This window comes from Haliotis asinina, chromosome 2 (assembly GCF_037392515.1).
Source record: "Haliotis asinina isolate JCU_RB_2024 chromosome 2, JCU_Hal_asi_v2, whole genome shotgun sequence".
Taxonomy (NCBI): Eukaryota; Metazoa; Mollusca; class Gastropoda; order Lepetellida; family Haliotidae; genus Haliotis; species Haliotis asinina.
In genome coordinates, this window is record NC_090281.1 from 63,547,947 (window position 1) to 63,567,185 (window position 19,239).

The window sequence follows — 19,239 nt, forward strand, 5'->3', positions numbered from 1 at the left end:
CGGAAACTGGTGCAAACTCTTGTCAGTTTCAAGTCCTGCTTTGCTTTGACAGATTCCAGCCACGCAGTAGTTTACCATCTCTACTGAGATGATTTTTTATTGGATCGAGCGCCAATTCAGAGAACATGTTTTTTCCAAACCCAACATCTTTATATACCTTCTTCATGGATAACGACTTCTTTTAGTATATATGATTTTGTTTGACAACAGTATATGAATCCATACTGAAACGACGCATCAAGTATACAAAAAGAACTTGTTATCCATAAAGAATCTTACTTTTTGTGACTGGCTATACTTCTAAAATGCCCATCAAACAGATCATCTATCTGTACACACAATGAACCCTCAGCATATCAGCAAATGAAACAGCCAATCGGAAGCCGTCGTTACACTTGAGTGCATATCCACCCGCTATGACTGGGTTCGGTCTCCCGAGGGCTTCGTTTCGGGGGAAGTAAGCCCAAGTACAAAATATTGCACTTTTGAATCGTGATTGTACGCTTATAATTTTGTTTATTTGTTTTTTTAACAAGCAGCAATGTATATTATATGTCATGAATAAGTGATAAATGTGTTTCAATTATGTTTGATTTTTTGGTTGCATGTGACCTTTAACTCACCGGGTAATGTGTCACTAACTCACCGAGTAATATGTCATTGAACTAAAACGGCAATATGTCACGTACCTCACCTGGTATCATGTCACTTAGCACACCAGGTAATATTTCATTAAAGTAAAACGGCAATATGTCGCTTTGTACAGCGGGTAATATTTTCATTGAAGAAAAACGGCAATATGTCACTTAACTTACCAGGTAATATTTAGCGTAACCCATTAGGTAATATAGCGCTTAACTCGCCAGCTCATATATCACATAATACATCGGGTACTATTTCTCTGAACTCACCCGATAATATGTCACTTAACCTATCAGGTCAGTGTATGAAAAAAAGTCTGCCCGGCTTTCCCGCTGCGTGCTAGTTACATGGCGAGCTTACAACAACCTGTGGGCCAGTACATTTTCCATGGTTATATATTTTATCGTATCATTGACTACGAGTGATATTCCGAAAATAGTTTACACCCGCTATCTCGACGACGTATATATTTATAGGCAATGATCACAGATCAGCCTACCCTTTAATCTTACACTGAACGTGATTAGTCTAGAGAATGCTTTCAGTTGTATTTGTTAAATTTGCTGTTGCATATGTTTACTTTTCACAGGGTTACAAACAAATCTATTGTGGTCATTGCATGAAGAACATGGAGAGACCATTCTTACCAAAGATGCTGACCATTCTGACTATTCATGTGAATTCCATGATACGTCATTGCTGCAATAAAGCGCAATGTGGTTGCCATGCACACACTCGATTTCCGTTACGTAATACCATACACGTGTGCTGCACAGACGGAGGTCGTGCACTTGTGCGACCCCTTCATCAGGTGTATGTTTATTCACTGTTTATTCGAGTCAAATGTGCAATCTATATATTTACTTAACACTTTATGTTTATATTTTAGAAAAAAAACTTTTTATTTATGATTTGGAGGTTCAAGCTATTTGCACGTCGGTAATTGTGTTGTATTTTTTTGTTTCCGTGAAAAGATAAATTATGTTATTTCTTCTGAAATTGCATTGAGGAGCTTGTATAGAAAATTCACTTTTGTATATTTTCATAAGATACAAACATAACACCAGGTGTCAAAGTCACGATCCGGATCAGCTCAGGATCATTTCCATCTGTTTGTAAAACAACAGTCTTTGATATGTAATGCCAACCGTTTCATTAGCGACCCGTGAAGATCCGGGGTGGAATAGGTCTCCGGCAACCCATGCTTGCCCAAAGAGGCGACTAACGGGATCGGGTGCACAGGTTACCGGACTTCGCTGACACATGTCATCGGTTCCCAATTGTGCAGATAGATGCTCATGCTGTTGATCACGTGATTGTCTGGCCCAGACTCCTTTATGTACAGACCCATATATGTGGGATATTGCTGAGTGCTGCGTAAAACTAAACTCTCTCACTCTCATCATTAGCACTGTCTTGTACCTATTACGAGTGGTTATCGCAATTTTACAACGAAACGGAAATATTGACAAGATGTTTCAAGATTGTGATATTTGTCACTGGAGATTAGCATGACAGAATAGCGTGTTGGTGTAAACACTCACACCAAGGATCCAGGTTCGATGTCCAACATAGTCAGAGCTCAAAGCCATTCCATTCGATCATGTTGTCGCTGTCATGTTATTAGTAGGAATGACTTTTAGAGACGATCGCGAGTAACCTCGCCCTTCCGCCCACTCTTGGATACAAGATACTAGTCACGTACAACTCGTCAGCGCGCTTGTAACTGTATTCCAGTTTTATTACTTTATGTCGGCCAGAGTGAGCACTGCGTCAGCACCCAATGCTGGTCAAATGAGGCAAAACTAGAATCCAGTCGTCAGTTTGCTGGTTTAAGCGTTGAATGTCATCGTATCCTAATTGCTTAGATCAATGTTCACGATATGAATCACTGAATTGTCTGGTTTAGAGTCGATTATGTATTCCCTATCATGAAAATAAATAATAGCGTGAAAATAAATAAATAAATAAATAAATAAATAAATGTGGTTTATCACTTTGGTGTTGACAACCCTAGACCATCCAGATTCAAACTACACAATCATAAATTTCTAGTGGACCCTCTACACTGAACATAGAGCAAGAAAGCCTTCATCACATTTTGCTTCTCTGAGTTGTATGCTGATTGCAGCTGGACTCGCCTCTTCGTATGAACATGAATGTAGGTATTTCACAATTATAGGACAGAACAACAAAGATCCAACGACAATCTCTACATTTTCCGATGACGACACAGGCTGTTGTCCGTGGTAATATGGTCCGGTATACACAGACCCTGAAAGGAGTATGTCCTGTACAACCACATGAAAACAAGTCTAGATTATTGGAGTTTCAGGCTCGCGAACAAATGTCTTGTCTCCTGTTTATAATCCACCATTAAAGGCACAACGTTATTTTGGCCAATATTACATATCTACTAGGGCATATGCACTCACTTCAACTTCTTATTGGTGAAAGACTTGCTTTCCCTTATGAATTGCTTGAAATCCAAAAGTGAAACTTCAAGGCGAACAGCTTCCAAACAGAGAGTACCTGCCACATATGGACCGTAAACAATTGCGCTACACATCGAAAAGTGTCGCATGCGGTGTTGTCAGTGTTTGCCGAACTGTTTGTAATCACAAGATGTGTGAAGGATATTCGTGAAGGGCGCACCAGGGGGCATAACTCTATGGGCTTCGCTCGAAATAATGTTCTGCCGGTCGAAGCAACGTGGATTTGATTCATTTGAATTTTTAATATTGTGAATTGTCATCTGAATAGGTTTGTTATATGTACATATAGAGGAAGCATGTCATTTGATGAATTGTAAATAGATATTTAATAATATACGTAGTATAAAATACGTAATTTGAGAAAGGGGTGTTGGGTGTGGAGGGTTAATAAACTATATGGTAGCTTCCGTGAGGGTTGATCATGGTAGTTACCAGTACTGAGAGATAAGTATTATATAACTTATTTTTAGAGAAGTGTGGTGCGACATAGTGCCTTTAAGATAATGTAAACGTTCATTTCAAAGACTAGATGTTTGTCTCTTGACAAAATAACTTCAATGCTCGTGTCCATTTTATATGTCATTCATTTCAGTTTGTACTCTTTACGTGTCCTTGAATTGGATAGTATCAGACCAAGAGCGTTGTATATTTCATGTATGTTTCATATCACTGCCACTTCAGTGAGTTAAAATTTAAAGTCACTTTGGCAATATTTCAGCCACATCGTGACTAAAACAATATATAGAGTAACAATAATGAAAGATTGATTATATAATCCTGTCAACAAAGGACAGTAAAATCACTAGAATATCACAGATATATAAGTAAAACTAGAAATGAATTCTAAAATATTTAGCGATAGGGGATAACACAATATAAAAATAGGCTATAGATCGCCAACAACGGAAGGTAGATCACCACACTAGAGACCAAGGGGACTTACAGTACCTTTGCTACCTGCGTGGACCCTAGTTGGATTTACATCATCCCTTCAGCTGATGGCGATTGTAGGAAATTTTAGCCAAAATTAAAAGAACAAGAATACTACATTTAAAACACCTGGTACGTTTACACTGGCTTTGAACGATGTGGGACTTACGTACCCTCTCAGGAGGACAATAATTTTACAATACTTCAACCCCCTTCGAGGGTACAGCCACAAACAGCTCAACTTCCTAGTCTAGCTACCAAACATTAAAATACATCTATCTACAGAGCATATTGTTCAGAATTCAACTAATAAATCAATTTCCTTTAAAAATGCAATAATTAAATGAGAACTAACTGTGTTAAAAAGATCTTTAACTGTTTTAACAGTAAAATATTTCTCCCTTGTGATGGAGAATTCAACACAGTCAAGCAGTATATGCTTGACCGTAACTCTCTCATCACAAGGGATACAGAACGGAGGATCTTCACCTTTTAATAAGTATTTGTGAGTATATCTAGTATGGCCAATGCGACATCGTCGCATGATGACCTCTTCAGATCTGGACTGACAACCCAAGTAGGTGTAACCAATGTAGGGTTTTATTTCATGTAATTTATTGATACCTACTTGGGTGTCCCACCTCTTCTGCATCAGATCACGGATGTAAGTTCCAATGCTAGCTTTGTAATCCGAGTAAGGAACAAGAAGTGGTGTCACAGATTTGTTGAGTGCTGCCTTGGCAGCAAAATCGGCCATTGTGTTACCAGAAATGCCTACGTGGCTGGGTAACCAGCAGAGGACGATGTCGTATTGGCCAGTAGCAAGAACATTATATATTTCAATAATTTCTATTAAAAGTGGATGTTGACACGATAAGTTTTTAATAGCCTGAAGGCAAGAAAGAGAGTCTGAATAAATTATATACTGTTTATGTTTAGGGTGTCTTTCAATATGTTTAAGAGCCGTTAATATGGCATTTGCTTCCGCTGTGAAAATAGAGGCATTGTCCGGTATTCTAGACGATATTGTTGTAGAACCAATAACAGTGGCACAGGCCACAGCGCCACCGTCCTTGGACCCGTCTGTGAACAAGGATTTGTAATTGCCATATTTAGTTTTTAACTGATTATATCCTTGTTTGTATTGTAATTCATTTGTTTCGGATTTCTTAAACATTGTCAGGGTGAGGTCAACCTCTGGCCTAACCAATTGCCAAGGAGGAGACGAAAGAAGACGGGAAGGAGCAATATTTTGTAGCTTAATGCCAGCAGCAGAAAGGAAAGGTTTAATTCGTATTCCAAGAGGCGGAATAAGAGAAGTTTTTTTCCCATACAAATCCTCGTAGAGAGGATTAAAAACGCAGTTGTATGCAGGGTTGGATTCATTAGAAAACAGTTTTGTAACATACTGCAAAGAAAGCTTAATACGTCGATGGTTCAAAGAAGGCTCATCGGCTTCAACATAAAGACTGTCAAGGGGAGAAGTTCGAAAGGATCCAAGACAAAGTCTTAGACCGTGGTGATGAATAGAATCTAAAAGTTTCAGGTTGCTTTTGCAGGCTCCGCCATACACAACGGAGCCGTAATCAAGTTTGGATCGTATAAGAGCTCGGTATAGTTGGAGGAGGGTTTTCTGGTCTGCACCCCACTTTGTATTAGATACAACCTTTAGCAAATCGAGGGCCTTCAGGCACTTATTTTTTAAATATTTAATGTGTGGTCGAAATGTTAAATGTTCATCAAAAATTATGCCCAAGAATTTTGCTTCTTTAACAACTGTAATAGGTGTGTTATCTAGATACAGTTCGGGGTCTTTATGAGGTTTATACTTTCGGCAAAAGTGGATGCAGTTAGTTTTGGATTTTGAAAATTTAAATCCATTTTCCATACACCATTTATCAATCTTATTTAAACAAAGCTGGAGTTGTCTTTCAATTGTGTGCATGTTTTTGCCACGACAAGAAATATTAAAATCATCCACGAAAAGTGATCCATCAATTGAATCATTTAAAACCTTTGCTAAACTGTTGATTTTAATGCTAAATAAAGTTACAGACAAAATACTGCCTTGTGGGACACCCTGATCTTGAGCATAATAATCAGACAAGGTAGAACCCACGCGGACTTGAAATTGCCTGTCAGCTAAAAATTCGGATATAAATTGAGGCAGACGACCTCGCAATCCAAAGTCATGAATATCTTTTAAAATACCGTGCTTCCATGTAGTGTCATAAGCCTTTTCTAAATCGAAAAAGATTGACACTGCATGCTGTTTGGATACAATGGCATTCTTAACGAATGATTCCAATCGAACCAAATGGTCAATGGTACTTCGATTTTTGCGAAAACCACATTGAATATCTGTGATTAAGTTGTTTGATTCTAAGTACCATATCAATCTGTTATTGACCATGCGTTCCATGGTTTTGCAAACGCAGCTAGTCAGTGAAATAGGTCTATAATTAGATGGATCAGTATGATCACGTCCAGGTTTAGGTATGGGAATAACTATGGCATCACGCCAGGATGAAGGAAATTTACCTGACGTCCAAATTTCATCAAAGATATTCAACAGAGTCTCTAAACATGATCCTGGTAAGTGTTTCAGGAGTTGATAATGTATACCATCAGCTCCTGTAGCGGTATTATTAGCTTGTTCAAGAGCATTATAAAGCTCATGGATAGAAAAGAGTTCGTTATAATCTTCCCCGTTGTCCGAATGAAAATTGATGGGTTTCTTCTCCTGTTGTTCTTGGTATTTTTGAAATTTTGGAACATAATTAGACGAGGAAGAATGTTTGGCAAGCGTTTCACCCAGTTTATTTGCGATATCGGATCGATCAGTTAACAACTGATCTCCAGATTGTAGATGGTGGATGCTTGATTTGGTCCCCTTACCTTTTATTTTCTGGATCATGTTCCAAACCTTTGACATTGGCGTTCGTGAAGTTATCCTTGACACATAATTTTGCCAAGACTTGCGTTTATTTTGTTTAAAAATACGCCGGGCTTTAGCATTTAGTATCTTATATTTATTTAAGTTATGGACCATGGGATGGCGACGGAAATAATGTTCAGCCTTCTTCCGTGCTTTCCTAGCTTGTTTGCAATCAGTTGTAAACCATGGTTTACGTATGTGAGAATTTGGAGAGGACTTTGGAATACAATCTTCAGCTATTTTGAGAAGTTCAGCAGAGAAAGATTCTATAGGATCGGCAACATCTGTAAAAGCATCAGGTGTTAGTTTATTAGTACAAAGAGTTGCATACAAATTCCAGTCAGCCTTAGTGAAATTCCATCTGGACGATGGAGGAACATCAGATGGACACACAGCTGTGAGAGCAGTAGGAAAATGGTCACTTCCGCACAGGTCATCGTGAACCGACCACTCGAATTCACCCAGTAAATTGGAATCCACTATTGACAAGTCCAGACAAGAGTAACTGCCAGTTCCAGGATGAAGATAAGTGTAAGAACCATCATTAAAAATACATAAATCATTGTTTGAGAAAAACTCCTCTAAGATTTTACCGTTTGTATTGATGTTAGTACTACCCCAAAGAGGGTTATGACCATTTAAATCTCCCAGGATGACACAGGGCTTCGGTAGCTGGTCATATAATGCTTGAAGGTCAACCTGTTGGAGACAAAACGAAGGTGGAATATATAAAGAACAAAGAGTAAACACAATATTCAGGGTTACGCGTACAGCGACAGCCTGGAGAGGGGTATTAAGAGGAACAGGACTGTGAATAACACCCTGCCTCACCATAACAGAAGATCCTCCAGTAGCTTTATAACCTGGAGGGGAAAAGTGATGGTAAGAAGTATATGATCTCAAGTCAAAATTATCAGTAGCTTTAAGGAAAGTTTCCTGTAAGCAAAAGGCTGATGGTTTTAGATCTTGTATTAATAGCTGAAGATCATTAAAATTATTACGAAGTCCTCTACAATTCCATTGAAATAAAGTAGTGGAAGAAGTCATGGTGGTTCAATTGGAGATCGAGCACGTGGAGAAGGTCTTCGCTGATCTGATAGCGATGGCGTGACCTCCATGTCCAGAGGTTCAAAAGTGTTGTGAACCTCTACAGGAACAGTTAAAGGAAGAGACACTTCTATGTGCTTAAGTGCCCTAGTTTCTTTCTTTTTGAGTTGTTTCTGTTGTTTGTTCGTAAGACGTTTAGGTTTGTTTACCGATGCTGGCTGTACTTCGGGGTCTGAAAGAACTTCAGGTGCTGGCGGTGTAGTGGTGGTTAATGGTGTGGGAGACATGGCTGGAAGCATATGGTCAGCTTCAGTCTCTGTCTGAGTGGCAGCACCATTTCTGGCACCAGAAACACTGTACAAAACAGTTTGGTCATCGGAGACCCAGGTGATCGCAGTTTGACAGCCCTGATCAACCTTTGTACAAGGAGTAGAAACAGCTACTGCGTACGTTTTTGCAGACGACATGTGACTTGTAACTGGTAAAAGTTTCTTTGCTTCATTGAAGGATATATTGTTGGTGTGCTTCAATTTCAAAATTTGTGCTTGTCTTTCATATGCTGGACATGATTTGGAAAATGACATATGGTTACCATTGCAGTTCGCACATTTTATTTCATTTGCGCAGTTGACATTTTCATGTTTCCCACTACAACGGGAGCAAACTGGGGAGCTGTGACATGACTTAGCTCCATGTCCAAACTGTTGACATTTGAAACATCGAAGCGGATTGGGAATATACACTTCCACTTCAATGTTAAAATAACCAGCTTTTATTGATTTTGGTAAGGACGTGAGACAGAAAGTAAACAGGTATGTATTCGTCCCAATGATTTCATCACCTAGTTTCCTAGAGAATCTCTTGACAGAGGTGACACCTTGGGACTTCAGTTCAGAAGCAATTTCGCCTTCTGACATGTCAGCAAGACATTTTGCCCGATCACGTATGATGCCTCTGCACGAATTAAGAGTTTTATGAACGGAAACAGTAATCCCAGTATTCGCAAACTGGCGAGCTGCGAGCAAATTAACAGATTGCTGTCTCTTTGCACATTCAACTAACAGAGAACCTGTCCTGAGACGTGTTACATTTCTCACTTCACCACATATTCCAGCAATGGCTTTTGATATGACAAAGGGGTTAAGCTTCAAGGGTTGTCCATCAATTCCGTCCACAACTAAAAAGCGCGGCCAGGATTCACTACTGACTGCAGTAGAGTCATCATCAGAAGATGATAAACCATCTGTTTCAACATGTCGCCTTTTTGATTTTGATCGAGAACCAGTTAGATTGGGGGTAGCCATAATGAAGAAAGGATATTCGACAACCCTGCTCCCCACCCACCATGGAGTGTCAACAAGGACGGTGTCGAAGTGGAAACCGACTCCAAACCACCAGGGTTACAGGGTTGTTATACTCTAGCAGTACAGACACAGGTAGCTAAAATTGTCAAACAGAAGAAAAGTCAGGCTGGTTCCGCCCATGGCTATTATCTGAAGACACATAGAACCCGGAGGTCAGTATTGCCAGATTGGCCCATGAGCCACCGCCTTCTGGCATAGGACTCTAGGCATAGCAACAATTTTCAAACATGAGAGTATCACAAAAATATTTCGTGGAAAAGATACACAGATATACATAATCCACATTTGATGTTGACCATGCACAGGGCATGACATGACCAGCCGATTGGTAGAACCGGGCCAGTTCTACCTCCCGTCTAGGTGAAGTCAGGGCCAAAGTGGTGTGTTGAGCAATAGGTACACGGTTGCAGGCACCTATTGCCCTCAACCACCAGGATCCCTTCCTCCACCGACACAGGGTTGCAACCCACGGCAAACGGGTTGGTGGACCAAATATCCCCCCGGGTCCACAACGGGGGTGTCGGCGAGCTCTTGGCGTTACCCAGCACCCACCACGAGGAGGTGGCTCGCCACGGGTGCCACACTGCCACTTCAAGTGACTTTGACTGAACACAGACAACTCCACGTGCAGATATATCCGTTTCAACAGTGTTGTTCATTTTAATCTGCCAGTTTGTACCCCACTTATTACATAACCTCTCCTTTAAAACACGGAGGCTAATCCACGCTGAGATAAATTATTTCGTCAAGAGCATGTACATTTCATGCATGTTTCATGTCAGTGTGTACCACAGTTACTGCATGACCGCTCCTTTATAACGCGGAGGCAGATGCCCGTGGAGATAAATTATGTCGTCAGGAACATGTACATTTCATGCATGTTTCATGTCAATCACTGTTCACATGTTCCAGGAATCCTTCGCCGTGCTGGTTGAAGCCTGGCATGACGCCCATGGCAATGAAAGCAGAGCAGGTAGGTGTGTGTGTGCATCTAACAGCACCGTCATTACGTCAAGGAGGGAATAATTATTCCAGTAATTTGTAAAGAGCGATGCCACATCTAAGCCCTATCCGATTAAACAAATGGATTCTGCATACAAACAGACATACATGTACGCACTGGAAGCGCCACTTGAAGTTTGAAGTGCAAATGTATTTTGGGATAAAGTAGTTGAGTCATCATATTTGACATGATTTTTGTCGGTTTTATTAGGGTTTTATACAGTGAAACGTTGTTAATCCACAACCTTTCACCCGTGAAGATCCGGGCTAGCTTGTTTTCAGCAACCCATGCTTTTCGTTAGAGGCGACTTAGGGGATCGGATACTTGTAGTCAGGCTTGGTGTCTTGGATATCATCGTAACTTAGTTACGTGGATCGATGCTCATGATGTTGATCACTGTATTGTCTAATCGTTCAGTTAAAGCCAGTTAGCTGGAATATTGTGGAATGAGTACGGTTTTAGACAACAACGAAACAAATGCACCTCGGAATCACCATATTCCTGACAAGTTTATATATCGACAAGGACTTAATTCAATACCCATAATTCTTTAAATCGTCAAAAAGTATCAATCTGGACGAATTCCTAGGGAGTTAAACTTTCTTTTCTTGTGTAATCATGACGTTCTGTGCATCAGTGGGTACCCGTAAGCTCAATCACAGCTCAATTTTGTTTCTACCCTTATAGTTATACGATTTTATATAATTCGATATTTGTCAAAATGTATGCTTTTACATGCTGCATGCAGTGGCGGTTGAGGTGATATAGTCTTTACCAAAATGACGTCACCGACATGGAAACTGGCAACACAAACAATAAATAATTTATATGTTACAGATCCGAGGAATTTGGTGATACGTACAGGCAGAGCTGGGAAGATCAAACCCTCGACAGTCTGGAAGAACGAGTCTCAGATAACGATGACGGCAGACATCCGCTACAGCTACCGCGTCATCTGTGACCCACATTACTATGGCGACGGCTGTGACCGGCTCTGTCGTCCACGGGACAATACGTTCGGACATTATCACTGCGACAAGAACGGGAGCCGTATCTGCATGGACGGCTGGGTTGGCGAATTTTGCGATAAAGGTAGGCATTCATTTCTGTAAAGCCTAATATTTTTAATGGCTCTTCACATACATAACTGGATAATGAAGAACTATTGCGCCCGCATACTCATGCAGTTTGTGTATCGTTCTCTCGATATATCCCAAGATTGTCTTGTAGCTTGCATCTGTTATTGTCAAAAAATTATATACATGTGTAAAATTAGTTTCCATGCAGCGTTACGCAATACTCAGTCACTCCTCTGTGACTACTGATTAATATCTACCATGTTATCTTTCAGCGCGATGTACAGACGTTTGTTTGGAATCTCATGGCTTTTGTGACAGGCCATATGAATGCAAGTAAGTACACCAACTAATGGTTTGGACATATTGAAATCTATCATTTTTGCGATTCTGTTAACAGTGTATGTGGCTGATTTTATCAGCCATGGATTATCGCACAGTCGCTTGTAGTTGTTTTATTTGGATATCTGCTGAGAAGGAATATAAAGCAGTATTTTATTTCCCCGCCAGATGTCGGTTCGGATGGAGGGGAAGTAACTGCGACAAGTGTGTGACGTTCCGGGGATGCCTCCATGGGACTTGTCGCGAAGCGTGGCAGTGTCTGTGTGAAGATGGCTGGAGTGGGTCACTCTGTTCTATAGGTGAGTTCTGGCATGATAGAGTGAGTGAGTGAGTGCGTTTAGTTTTACGTCGCATTCAGCAATATTCCAGCTATATGGCGGCGGTCTGTAAATGATCGAGCCTGGACCAGACAATCCAGTGACCAACAGCATGATCATCGATCTGCGCAGTTGTAAACCGATGACATGTGTCAACCATGTCAGCGAGCCTGGGCCTAGATTTTCGGAGCTTTCTTAGCGCTAAGATGGTCGTAAGTTAATGGTCATGTATGGCACTTACGACAATTTTAGCGCTAAGAGAGCTTCGAAAATCAAGGCCCTGACCACCTGATCCCGTTAGTCGTCTCTTACGACAAGCATAGTCACCTTTTATGGCGCGCATGGGGTGCTACAGGCCTATTCTACCCCGGACCTTCACGGGTCTCTGGCTTGATAGGACGGATATTGACAGACATTGAATGACAGACAGATATTGATTGTGATCTGAACGATTGCAATACGCGAGTGAATGTTGCAGCAGTATTCGAGAAACATCACGGTCTGGTAAACTGTCGAATCTTTGTCATACCCGTGATTAATATCATGATCAACTTGAATGACGCAGAGAAGAGCTTGAATTGACGCTGCTATAATTAAGTTACTGTAGAATTTCAACTTCCACGACGTGGAGCACCAGCGATAGGTTTCACAGGTTGTACCCATGTAGGGCATCGAACGCGGGTGTTCGGCGTGATGAACGACTGGTTTAACCACTAGGCTACCCCACCACATTAAAATTATAGATAGGTCGGTTCGGAGGCAGAGTACCCATCTTAAAACTGCGGAGCGGTCTCAACGTTATCAGTATGTAATCCGTAGACAGGCTAGAAGAAATGTTGTACTTACTCTCACATTTCCCTTGAAGACTACGCTAAACGTCTCACCATTTCCTCGTGACGGAAGTGTGAAATAAGATACTCTCTTACTTTGGATTCTTCCCAGAAAACCTGCTAATTCGGTGTATGTATTTGAATCTGACTATATATCAAGCTATGAATGCGTGTTTTCCTTTCAGACAACAACTACTGCGCCTCCTATCAGCCCTGTCTCCATGGCGGCACGTGCAACTATGATTCTGTCAGCAACTTCACGTGTACGTGTCCTTCCGGTTATACCGGAAACCGATGTCAGTTTGAAACCTGTTTCCGTGGTTACTGCCTGAATGGCGGTGCTTGCGAGGTACGTTACACGACTTTATAGAAAAATGCATGAATGAAAGTGTTGATCATACAAACTGTGCAATATGTCGGTAGCTGATGATCCGTCAGGACTGATTAAGAAACATATCCCAATATTTTGAGTTGACTCTAATTATGCTATAAATATTTAAATGATATTCACAGATAAAACCTAAACGCTTTCAAAGCATGTAACGTTAATAAAGGAGTACCTGTGCGTCTGCGCGTGTGTTTGCGTGCGCATAAGTGGTGGATGAGAGACTGAGGTTTTGTTTTGAGACATTATCAGTTATTAAACAACACCTCCAAATATTTTTGGGGGGATCCAAACAATGTATTTTCTGACCATTAAAAACTTTTCAGAGGGGCAAAACTATTTTGGTGGAGCACAAAAAATATTTTTCGGAAAGAAATATTCGCTTTGGGTAAAAGCCTAAGAATTCAGTTCCTCTGCTCCGATAAGCATGAGGTGCCTTTACAGTTACACAAACTGGATGGTTTCACGTACATGGTAATCTTTGAATCTCAAGGAGAGCGCCGAGGGTCGGACTTGTAGATGCAGACGAGGCTTCCAAGGTAGGCGGTGTCAACACAAGGAAGTGACCTGTGGAGAACTATCCTGCCGGAACAACGGCACGTGCATGAGGGAATCACGTCACTGGCGCTGTCTCTGTCCTCCCGGTTTTACCGGCCTAAGGTGTGAAGTCGAAATAAACGAGTGCGAGTCTTCACCGTGCAGAAACGGTAAGTACCTTCATTAGTTTGGTTCCGGTTTCTTCTCGCGATTTATATTGTATGGGCAACGAAGTCTTGGGTCCTTGCCTTTCAGTGAGTGTATTTCAGTGAGTGAGTTCAGTTATACGCCGCACGCGGCAAAATTCCAACTATATAGCGCTATATTTCAGTCAACCCAGGTTAGCAAAGTATTCCATTTTACCTTGGACAACAAAACATTTCACGACACGTTATGAAACCTATGCATAGTAATAATTTGATAAATTGCAATATATTACCCACAGGCGGACTTTGTCGGGACCGAGTGAACGGCTACCACTGCGAGTGCCCGGACGGCTATGCCGGCAAGGTCTGTGACTACGTCTTCAACGCATGCCAAGGCTTCGAGTGCTTCAATGGCGGAACTTGTCGAATCTTAGGGAAATACACTCCAAAATGTTTCTGTCGGGAAGAGTTCACGGGTTACCGCTGCGAGACCCCCCTTAATCCATGCTACGGGATAACCTGCCTACATGGAGGAACTTGCAAGAAAATCAACGAGTTGACATTTGAGTGCGCATGCGCACCGGGATATACCGGAAGTCTCTGTCAGAGACGAGACACGGAGACCTTTTGTGAGAATTCACCATGTCGGAATGGCGGTACATGTAAATCCTACACGGATTCATTTCTGTGTATATGTGAACCCGGCTTTGAGGGGGAACTTTGTGAAACGTCACTAGCATCCGACGAACCCTGGGGTAACTCAATAACGGATGGAAAAACCCCAAATAATGTACAAGCTCTAGAAAATAGTGCCTCGAGACATTCAACAAGTGTTCCTATCTTACTGTCTATGGTGGTTTTGAGGACATTCTTTCTGGTTTCCAGTAGGTAGGGGAAGAAGGATATTAGGATTATAAATTGACTTGAGAAAATGTTCGTGAAGGGTGTTTTTCATTTCTGATTAACAAACATTCTTGCAAGCACATGTACAGGACAGACCAAAAGCAAGTACCCACCAGGACCCCGACTCTGATGAACGTCGACAAGAACAAAAATTACTGAAGATACATAAGAAAATACAGATTAAATATTTGTATTTATTGCATGAGGATATGAGGGTATGGAATTCATCCCAGCGTCTGTCAGTGATGTAGCATTTACATCGAAACTGACATCTGCGCTTGGTTCCAAATGACAAATATCTGTGAGAGATTATATATCAGTAATTTGAATGTTAGACCGAATTGGTAGTCTTCAAATTTCATTTGAAACCGAACGCGAAATCCAAATTGATAGTAACTAGTTTTATTGATTGTTCAATCGCATTCGAGCACGTGTATTTCATACAGGCAAAACCAATACCGATGTTTGTGTTCGATCTGATCGGGGAAACGGTATCTACAGCCTGTGTAGTGGGGCCTGCGTGTGTTATCCATGAATACATTCAGATAAGTTATGTCACCTTTCTTTTTGAAAGTTTGTATGAATTGAAAATACCATACAGTAAAATTCCAGTGACGTTTTCTAGTTTATGGTTGGTTGGTCAACACTGTTGCAGCAATACGGCGTCGGTCTGTAAATAGTCGAGTATGGACCAGATAATCCAGTGATCAACAGCATTATCATCAATCTACGTAACTGGGACACCCGACCCGTTAGTCGCCTCTTACGACATGCGCGGGTTGCTGAAGGCAATTTTAACCCGGATCTTCACGGGTGCACTAGTTAATGACGTTATGTGGCTTGATCGTTTTCTGTGACTGGCTGGTAGAATTATCAAACGCGCATTACGTTACCAATTCATTAAGTTTAAAAACAATATCCTAGTTATTATAACTTGCGTGGTTGTGAGAGAATTATTAAGTGTTGCGAATGTTTCCTTTGTAATATTTGGTGTTTTATCATGTTATTAATTTCATTTGAGAGATTCATTGTTGTCTCCCATTTCAGATGACGTCATCATTACGTCATAATACACTCATTTCATTGTTGACTATGACGTAGGCATGCGTCATAATACTTATGTAATTTGTACAGTGATTAACGTATACTCATTAGCCAGGTGTACATTTACCATGTATATACTGTTGTTTTTCACATTTAACCTTGTAGTATTTATTTGATATGGCCCTAAAGGAACATAAAATATCAATAAATTCAGATCGAAGTTTATGCGAAACGGTCAACGTGAAATATGTGACACTCAAACGTTGACTGCTATATTGAAGATTTTCGAAGCTTTCATAGTCGTTAGTGCCATACGTTAACATAAACTTACGACTATATTAGCGTTAAGGGAGCTTCGAAAATCTAGGCCCAGGAACCTACTTCATCATAGTATTTTTGAAGAATCTGGCACATGCTCTGCGAATGTGTTGTAAATATTCTTTAGTCGACCAAATACCATACTAATAGGCAGTTAACTATCATTTAAGAGGAAGAAAAACTGTAAAATTGGTTTATATATAAAATTAAGAACGATAGCTATTGTTTGATCGAACGTCGTATGTTTTGCTGTTTGCATGGAAAACCGGTTTAATTCATATGTACCAGTGACAAGAGGCATGCGCAGAACGCTTCGTGGTGGTTCTGGTATACCTCGGAGTGCTCAATTGTACCATAAACCACAAGTCAACTATGAACCACTGTGAACCGTTCCTGAAAGCGATCATAGCGGTACGACAGTCGTAAATCGACGGTAAAGTGTGGTAGTTAAGGTCATCATAGAGTTACGATCACTTTGGGGAACGAGGCCCAGGATGTTGTTCTCAGTTGACACTTATCCACTGGATAAGACTGTTGGTAGGTTCTTATGGCTAAGCATCGATTTGTGTGGGTTCAGTATATCTTTCGCATACAAAACATTTCATGAGTAAATACATCGAGTAAAGACACCTTGCTCAGTAGACTCTCGCGTGGTCTGTGAAGCAAGTCGGTACACCCTGAGGCCCCTCCGCTCACAGTGGTAAGCGCCAGTGGGCGGCACTCTTGCGCTAATGCTGGTCAGTTGTCAACTTATCCTTGTTTGCCAGTAAGAACTGGCAGTAACACCTCAGTCAATCATCCAGTCAGGTGCGAATTTCTAGGGTAATACCCCCAAAATGGTCATGTCGACTGGGACATATACTTTTTTCTAGACAGTTTAGATTAATCGCTATGAATATATTTTGCTATCTCTACCTAGATAATTTTGCAAGACCTTACATTCACAAGAAACACAATGAATGATATAAGATCGTTCCCATAACATGGGGATTGTAGTCCATTAATGTAGTGAAGATGCCGAACTGAGACATGATATGTGACGTTTTCAGTACATGAAAATATTGACTTTGTTAGTTTTGTACGTATTTGTAAATAATGATGGTATTTTCAATAAATGTTATGTATGAGTTATCACTGAGTATGTTCTTTATTCAACTGTAGTGAATATATGAATGTGTTTTTCCTTGTGATAGTGCGAACTTTAGTAGTATGACACAATAATGCAGTTTTGGACAGGTAATTCGCTGGTCAAGGTATGAACGACAATGAAGATGAAATCGGTCACAGCATGATGACCCCCAGCAGCCTGATCACCATGGAAACCATCCAGTATATATATTAGTCGTGGCTTAGTGGCAGGGGACATAAGGTAAAGGGACGTTCATTGTAATTTATATGATCTCTAAAGGGTCGGTTCAGGAGCTCAGTCTGATTTAGTAGTTATCACCCTTTCTGTTGATAATGGGTACGAATCCCAGATGTAGAGCTGTCAGGACACACTCGTATTCGTCTTTTGTGAAATGAGCTTACTTTGGGTGTAAATTAGTGCAGACACCAGGTGTCAGAAGGGTGAGCATGTCCTGTTCTATCGGGTCATCTGTTTATCGTACTATACGCCTTCCATAGGACAGCGGCCAGTACTCAAATCTTCAACTCAGTCCAGTGAACTACGTGTAATACGAACACGTTTTAACTACGTTTAATACGAACACGTTTTAAACTAACTGACGGATATAGCGAATTGCTCTTTTGGTCCAGGTCACCTGCTTCACATTCTAGTCCAAATCCTTATGATGAACTGACGGATATAACGAACTGTTCTTTTGGTCCAGGCCATTTGCTTCCAGTCCAAATGCATATAATGAAATATCCCGGTTATAATGGTTCCTTTGAATTCGTCTTAACCATAGTTACAGTTAGGTCCAGAACTTTCCAGACACTCACTATACATCGGTGTTCCTAAGAGGATCGCTCAGAGTCCGTTCAAACAGGGTGCGGACTAATGAGTTTACGGTGTAGAAAAAAATCTGTTTTCACGGAACAAAATACCATTTTGTGAAGGTGGACAGATTCTCAAACACTTATCAGATACGTGTCCATGGCTCGTTATATACTCTTAGAAAAAGTAGGGGATAATGAACTTTCTATTTGGATAGGAAGTGTAAACGTTAACAAACGTTTCAAAGACAGACATCTTATGAACGCACCACCATTTCACTCTATTACCACACCTAAACGCAACGCATGATATGCACGTGCATAACGCGGTAGCCCCATACACGTACATGGGGTCCCATACTTGATTTTGACGTTTTTTCAAGAGGGTCGAGAAATCGCTTAGAACATTAATTTTGACACCTGTCTTGCGTCGTATATTTGTTCGTGTTTGTTTCTAGTCTGTTTGCTTTAAAATGAAAAAGGTATACATGCAAATTGCATGCCATACACCAATCATCTTTCAAAGGCGACTACGTTCCAAATAATTATAGATATAAGGAAGTGCAAATGGTGATGCACTCTCAAAACATTCAATAATTATATCATGTCAACATTGACTGACTCCGATAAATCTCCTAAATGTATTTAATCGTAAACAAAAAATGAAGATCCCCTACTTTTTTTTGAAGAGTATATATCTGACTGAGATCGGTCGCGGCCGGTCGTGGCGACTCGGAATATGGATAAACAACATGGATTGACCCCGGTGAGTAGGTGATGCGCCCAGACGCAGCTGAGGAAACTGTGGCATGGGGTTCAACAAAATGTCGCTCATTCAGACATATTTGACGGGATGTAATGACAGCACATTCATAACTGACGTCAGCTGAAAAGGAAAGCGTCGGAGAAGGTCATGCTGACCTAAGTCCCGGCCTGTTTCCTGACACTGGGGTAAGTGACTTGATTAAGCGCTTCCCGTAACAA

General features: G+C 40.9%; 1 protein-coding gene across 3 annotated transcripts in view; it reads left to right on the forward strand.

Annotated features, from left to right (window-relative positions):
- LOC137274120 (protein jagged-1-like) overlaps nucleotides 1-19,239 on the forward strand; it is a 72,387-nt gene that overhangs the window by 33,932 nt on the left and 19,216 nt on the right. For 2 of the 3 annotated variants that reach the window (XM_067807126.1, XM_067807127.1), the window contains 7 exons: nucleotides 10,329-10,389; nucleotides 11,257-11,511; nucleotides 11,771-11,831; nucleotides 12,006-12,136; nucleotides 13,170-13,333; nucleotides 13,863-14,076; nucleotides 14,352-17,448. In XM_067807126.1, coding sequence (XP_067663227.1) covers nucleotides 10,329-10,389; nucleotides 11,257-11,511; nucleotides 11,771-11,831; nucleotides 12,006-12,136; nucleotides 13,170-13,333; nucleotides 13,863-14,076; nucleotides 14,352-14,944 — 1,479 coding nt within the window. In that variant the 3' untranslated portion in view covers nucleotides 14,945-17,448. Of the gene's footprint in view, nucleotides 1-10,328; nucleotides 10,390-11,256; nucleotides 11,512-11,770; nucleotides 11,832-12,005; nucleotides 12,137-13,169; nucleotides 13,334-13,862; nucleotides 14,077-14,351; nucleotides 17,449-19,239 lie in introns of those variants that run through there. The other variant, XM_067807128.1, reaches the window with a different exon arrangement.